A 7,500-nucleotide genomic window follows, 5' to 3' on the forward strand; every position below is an offset into this window, starting at 1 on the left:
TGTGTGTGAAGCAGGAGAAATGGGCAAGCGTAAGGATTTGAGCGAGTTTGGCCAGATTGTGACGGCTAGACGACTGGGTCAGAGCATCTCCAAAACTGCAGCTCTTGTGGGCTGTTCCCGGTCTGCAGTGGTCAGTATCTATCAAAAGTGCTCCAAGGAAGGACCAGTGGACAACCGGCCACAGGGTCATGGGCGGCCAAGGCTCATTGATGACCGTGGGGAGCGAAGGCTGGCCCGTGGGGTCCGATCAAACAGACGAGCTACTGGAGCTCAAACTGCTCCAGAAGTTAATGCTGGTTCTGATAGAAAGGGTTCTAGTGGAGTCCACGGCTGGGTGCACGAGCGTTGCTTACCCGGGATGCACTCGTCCCCAATGGCTTCCACTTACGGAAGAAAGGCCGAGAGCTTGATTTACACACGGATTGAACACCTGAACTCGGGGATCTGAAATAGTGTATTCAAATAGAAAACATTTACAGCTATTTTAGATTGTAATGATATTTTCCTCTGTGTTTTTATTCAAATAGATGCAGCCTCACTGAAACACGAGATGAAGGGTCATGACTCTGAACTCGAGCGCTCGTTACTCTGCTTCATGAGCTGTAATTGTAGTTTAGGACAAACTCTCATTTGGGCTTCCGTAGCGTCACTTGAGCCTCCATTATGGTCCAAAAACACACACTTTAGATCTGAAAACATCCTCTACAGGATACAGTAACTTCCTGTCCTGCGGTTCCGTCACTTCCTCCGGATATGCCAGTGATCACTGACGGCTGGATCAGGAGCTGATTGGTTATGTGTGTTTGGGGGCGGAGCCAGCGGTCGCCAGGGAAACATCCTGCTGATTCAATAGGCATTCATGCGTTATTTTTATCACACAATAGCAGTGAAGTCACGATGAAAAGCCATTGTGTTACTCGCAGAGTTTGACGAGATGATTATTACTGTGATGAAGGTTATCGCTGCGTCACACAAGAACAGCGCTCATTTCAGATTCACCGCGGTATTTTTAGCTCTCGTCGAGTGTTAAAGGAATAATCCACCCAAAATATGACAACAATAGCCTTCTGGAGCACAGATGAGCAGATAAACTGATCCAACGTCATCGCATACGAAACGCCTTCAGAGAGTCACCAGCACCTCGCTGAACACGCCTGAGATGATCTGACAGATCTGATCATCCTGATTACCAATGTGCAGATTGGGTTAATAATCTCATTTTCTGTTTGAATTAAGATTATTTTTCTCACCCTATTGGCAGATTATTTATCTTATTTTAAGCAGAAACTCTCTTCATTTAGAGTTATTTTCCCCAAAACAAGACAATTACTTTTGCTTGTCTAGTAAATGCTTCTTAATGTTAGAATTTTTAGATATTTAGACGGGAAACAAGACAAAAATACTGAGTAAGAAGAGCATTTTTTCAGTGTTTGTCAGTTTTGTAATAACAGAAGAATATGTAAAATGATGTTTTTTGTGGTCAAAGGCTCCATATATTTAACATGATCATAACCATCCGCTGACTTCTCCAGGCGTTGCCGTGTTAGATTCAGATTGTAAACTTCATTTATTAAGAGATAATCTCCATATTCATCATGAAGGATTGGAGTGATATTAATCATATTATATTAGAAAATATAAGTTATTGTTACTACTGTAAATCTGTCTTATTATGGGATCTCCTTCAATGCTTTCAGAATCTTTACGTTGTTGAATGATTATATTTTTCAGATATATTTATATATTAACATATTTTAATGACAGCATTTATTGATGAAAGAATAATGATTTGTGTTCATCATAAACAGTTCAAACTTTTGCCTGTTTTTAGCAAAAACTCTCTTCATTTTGATATTTTTCCGCTAAAAACAAGAATATATATCTTATGTCATTTTACTGATCTAGTAAATGCATCTTGATTTAAGAATTGTTAGATATTAAGACTGGAAACGAGACAGAATGACGGAGTTAAAGAGGCCAAGGGCCGTTCTTCGGCCCTCGCTGAACACATCTGAGATGATTTGACAGATCCCAGATCTATAATCCTGATAACGGAGCTCTGGATAATTTGGTTCTTCAAACGAATTTGCGGATTGGATTAAAATATCTGGATGAAGTTATCTGAGATCACTCTCGTGTTCCCTGAAGAGGGCAGATGATCGATACTCGAAACCACGATCAGCAGCGATTGGCTGCCGTCAAGACAACACAATGACATCATATAATTAACAAAGACACCTGGCTAACAACTTGAGGAAGACAAACACGAATTTCTGGAGCTTTATAAGGAAACAGACCAACGACTGAACCAGCAAACGTCAGATAAATTAAATGTGTTCTGATGAACATGATTCCCAATGATATTTACACACACGGTACATTTTTATTTCAATGTTGTAATTTCATTTGAAGCAGATTTGTTATGTGACAATATTAATAAAAGTTTCTGAACGGTCAAGATCAAATGATCTGCATCTCTTGCGCTGCATCCCATAATATCCGTCATCCCTCACATTAACGCACGACGGAGATGAACTGCTCAATGTGTGTAAACCTCCAATACATCTATAAAGTCATCACTCCATCACAATTCACAAACACATCTCAATCGACTGACTGTCTATAGTATTATACGCAACTTTTACACAACATTAACATATCATTTTCAAATAAACGTTTGTATTTATTACTGTTTTACATGATTGTTGCCCCTGGTTCAGTAATGAACTCTTGTAATAAAGTAGCAGCGGCTGGGACAGATTTTAAACGTCACTTTAAGAGGCGATCTAATCCGGTTTACATGAAATAAGCCCGAGCCGGTTTAAGATGACGGATCTGTTGCTATGACAACAAGTCCAGGATGAGCTTTAAAGAACCAAACCATCCGAGATCAAGACAAACCACCAACACTCAAATCCAGCTGAGTACGTCAGTTCAGTAGAACCACTGTAAATCACGTCCGTGTTCCCTGTATGTAAATGAGCAGCATGAACATGTGATGCCATGTGTTCCAGTAACCCGTCTCTGCATGTTCTGTTTTCAGTCACTATCCCAAGACATCGTTCACCATCGTGACGGACACACCGGAGAACCTGCGTCTGAAGCAGCAGAGCGAGCTACAGAGTCAGGTGAGAGTCACGACACACCGCGTGTTACACGCAACATGTGACACGCAACATGTGACACGCAACATGTGACACGCGTGTCTCTTGTAACATGTGACACGCAACATGTGACACACAACATGTGACACGCAGCATGTGACAGGCAACATGTGACAGGCAAAATGTGACACGCAACATGTGACAGGCAACATGTGACAGGCAACATGTGACATGTAACATGTGACACACAACATGTGACACGCAACATGTGACAGGCAACATGTGACAGGCAACATGTGACAGGCGAAATGTGACACGCAACATGTGACACGCAACATGTGACAGGCAACATGTGACAGGCAACATGTGACAGGCAAAATGTGACACACAACATGTGACAGGCAACATGTGACAGGCAACATGTGACAGGCAACATGTGACAGGCAAAATGTGACACGCAACATGTGACAGGCAACATGTGACACGCAACATGTGACAGGCAACATGTGACACGCAACATGAGACACGCAACATGAGACACGCAACATGTGACACGCAACATGAGACACGCAACATGTGACACGCAACATGAGACACGCAACATGAGACACGCAACATGTGACACGCAACATGTGACACGCAACATGAGACAAAACATGTGACACGCAACATGTGACACGCAACATGTGACAGGCAACATGTGAACATGTGACACGCAACATGTGACACGCAACATGTGACACGCAACATGTGACACACAACGTGTGACACGCCAATGTTCTGGCAGGGTTCATAAACATAAAACAATATATTGATTTAAATTTTGTTAGACACTTTTTATTTAGAGGAGTGACCGATGATGAATAATGCTGAGAGAACAAAAGAACCGCATAATGAGCAGCATAATTATCATGACCTGTATTTGACAGGAGAAGAGGCTTAGATCACGGACTCTTTTACAGGATAATGAGTCAGGCATGTGACTGAGAGAGGAACTCTGAAATATAAACTCTGAACAAAAGGCTTTTCTGACTTAACATGAATAAATAAGATCAATAATCTTGTTTTCTGTTTGAATTAAGATTATTTTTCTCACCCCATTGGCAGATTATTTATCTTATTTTGAGCAAAAACTCTCTTCATTTTGAGGCTTTTTCTTTTCTTGTCTAGTAAATTTCTTAGATGTTTGGACCAGAAACAAGACACATATACTGAGTAAAGCATGTTTTGCGGTGTATTTTTGTACGCTCATGGAATGTTAATGTTCACCAGAAAACACATTGAGAAATATCATTTCTCTAACGTTAGACAACGCTTCCTGATTTGAGGATCTCCTCAGACATCACGCCTCTCCTCTGACGTCCAGATTCTCCAGTACTCAACACCGCATGTGTTACGCAGAAACCCGAACTGTGTTTTCTGAGGGGTTTAAAAGGCTGACCCAGTTAGTGAGCGGCTCAGATCAGTGTGGATGCAGACACAGATCCTGTTTGCTGATTTAAACGCGGACGTTTGATCGCAGCAGCTCTTCTTCATGCTCCGTGTTTGAGCGCTTCAGTCGCTGAGCCGTGAGATCCACACTGACGGCCCACACAACATATCGAGTCTGAATCTGTGTCACGGGGCGCGTACAGTAAAGCCAGAAACCTGTGTGTGTGTGTGTGTGTTTGTGTGTGTGTGTGTGTGTTTGTGTGAGTGTGTGTGTGAGAGTGTGTGTGAGTGTGTGTGTGTGAGTGTGTGTGAGTGTGTGTGTGTGAGTGTGTGTGAGTGTGTGTGTGTGTGTGTGTGTGTGTGTGTGTGAGTGTGAGTGTGTGTGTGTGTGTGTGTGTGTGTGTGTGTGTGTGTGTGTGTGTGTGTGTGTGTGTGTGTGTGTGTGTGTGTGTGAGTGTGAGTGTGTGTGTGTGTGTGTGTGTGTGTGTGTGTGTGTGAGTGTGAGTGTGTGTGTGTGTGTGTGTGTGAGTGAGTGAGTGTGTGTGTGAGTGAGTGTGAGTGTGTGTGTGTGTGTGTGTGTGTGTGTGCGATGAGAGTGTGAGTGTGTGAGTGTGTGAGTGTGTGAGTGTAAGTGTGTGTGTGTGTGTGCGTGAGTGAGTGTGAGTGTGAGAGTGAGTGTGTGTGTGTGTGTGTGTGTGAGTGTGAGTGTGTGTGTGAGTGAGTGAGTGTGTGTGTGTGTGTGCGATGAGAGTGTGAGTGTGAGTGTGTGAGTGAGTGAGTTTGTGAGTGAGTGTGTGTGTGTGTGTGTGTTTGTGTGTGTGTGTGTGTGCGTGAGAGTGACTGTGTGTGTGAGAGTGAGTGTGTGTGTGTGTGCATGAGAGTGAGTGTGTGTGTGTGTGTGTGTGTGTGTGTGTGTGCGTGAGAGTGAGTGTGTGTGTGTGTGTGTGTGTGTGTGTGTGAGAGAGAGTGTGTGTGTGTGTGTGTGTGTGAGAGTGACTGTGTGTGTGTGTGTGAGAGAGTGAGTGAGTGAGTGTGTGATGCTCTGTTTGACCTGCTCATGTCACACTCATAATGCAGTGTGTGTGTGTGTGTGTGTGTGTGTTTGTGTTTCACAGGTGAGATACAAGCGGGACTTCGAGGAGAGTAAAGGCCGAGGCTTCAGTATCGTCACAGACACGCCGGAGCAGCAGAGACTCAGAAGAACACAAGAACACATCAGCAACGTATGACACACTCGTACTCTGACCGTTATATCGCGTGTGTGTGTGTGTGTGTGTGTGTGTGTGTGAGGTGCATTTTGGTCTCTGATAACAATGACACACTATGCCTGCAATGATCCGGCTCTGAGCTCAGGTGAGTCTCTGGAGTTCCTCTCTCTCACGAGGACAGAATAACAGGAAGTCTTCAAAGGTTATGAGTGTTTCCTTCAGGATAACGGCAGGGATGATCCGGAGATCTGTGATGACACGAGGGTTCCCGTCGGATGGAGGTCATGAGGAGGGCAGAGCCAGAGGTCAGAGGTCAGTGTCTCTCTGTTTTCCTCCTTCTGGATTCTGGAGTTCTCTGTTCTCCAGAGCGTTCTTCTGATGTTTCTCTTAATGTTAAGAATGTTTCTTCGTTAAGGGAACGTTACATTGTCTCTTTCTTCAAACGTTAAGGGAACGTTACATTGTATCATTCTTCAAACGTTATGGGAACGTTACATTGTCTCCTTCTTCAAACGTTAAGGGAACGTTACATTGTCTCCTTCTTCAAACGTTAAGGGAACGTTACATTGTATCCTTCTTCAAACGTTAAGGGAACGTTACATTGTCTCCTTCTTCAAACGTTAAGGGAACGTTACATTGTCTCCTTCTTCAAACGTTAAGGGAACGTTACATTGTCTCCTTCTTCAAACGTTAAGGGAACGTTACATTGTATCATTCTTCAAACGTTAAGGGAACGTTACATTGTATCATTCTTCAAACGTTAAGGGAACGTTACATTGTCTCCTTCTTCAAACGTTATGAGAACGTTACATTGTATCATTCTTCAAACGTTAAGAGAACGTTACATTGTATCATTCTTCAAACGTTAAGAGAACGTTACATTGTGTCATTCTTCAAACGTTAAGAGAACGTTACATTGTATCATTCTTCAAACGTTAAGAGAACGTTACATTGTATCCTTCTTCAAACGTTAAGGGAACGTTACATTGTATCATTCTTCAAACGTTAAGAGAACGTTACATTGTATCCTTCTTCAAACGTTAAGAGAACGTTACATTGTATCATTCTTCAAACGTTAAGAGAACGTTACATTGTATCATTCTTCAAACGTTAAGGGAACGTTACATTGTATCATTCTTCAAACGTTATGAGAACGTTACATTGTATCCTTCTTTAAACGTTAAGAGAATGTTACATTGTATCATTCTTCAAACGTTAAGAGAACGTTACATTGTATCCTTCTTCAAACGTTAAGGGAACGTTACATTGTATCATTCTTCAAACGTTAAGAGAACGTTACATTGTGTCATTCTTCAAACGTTAAGGGAACGTTACATTGTGTCATTCTTCAAACGTTAAGAGAACGTTACATTGTATCCTTCTTTAAACGTTATGGGAACGTTTCATTGTATCATTCTTCAAACGTTATGAGAACGTTACATTGTATCATTCTTCAAACGTTAAGAGAACGTTTCATTGTATCATTCTTCAAACGTTATGGGAACGTTTCATTGTATCATTCTTCAATCGTTATGGGAACGTTTCATTGTATCATTCTTCAATCGTTATGGGAACGTTTCATTGTATCATTCTTCAAACGTTAAGGGAACGTTTCATTGTATCATTCTTCAAACGTTAAGGGAACGTTACATTGTATCATTCTTCAAATGTTATGGGAACGTTTCATTGTATCATTCTTCATTCATTCACACACATAACGTGTGTGTGCTGACGCCGTCCTGGATCGGATAGAGTAT

The 7,500-nt window shown here is 42.1% G+C and overlaps 1 protein-coding gene across 1 annotated transcript in view; it reads left to right on the forward strand.

Annotated features, from left to right (window-relative positions):
• Positions 1 to 6,044, forward strand: part of LOC137063538 (LIM zinc-binding domain-containing Nebulette-like) — a 15,992-nt gene extending 9,948 nt beyond the window's left edge. Inside the window, exons 3-4 of the mRNA XM_067434768.1 lie at positions 3,044 to 3,128; positions 5,651 to 6,044. Coding sequence (XP_067290869.1) covers positions 3,044 to 3,128; positions 5,651 to 5,764 — 199 coding nt within the window. The 3' untranslated portion in view covers positions 5,765 to 6,044. The remainder of the gene's footprint in view (positions 1 to 3,043; positions 3,129 to 5,650) is intronic.
• The last annotated feature ends 1,456 nt before the right edge of the window (positions 6,045 to 7,500 follow it).

Source organism: Pseudorasbora parva, chromosome 24 (genome assembly GCF_024679245.1).
Source record: "Pseudorasbora parva isolate DD20220531a chromosome 24, ASM2467924v1, whole genome shotgun sequence".
Classification (NCBI taxonomy): Eukaryota; Metazoa; Chordata; class Actinopteri; order Cypriniformes; family Gobionidae; genus Pseudorasbora; species Pseudorasbora parva.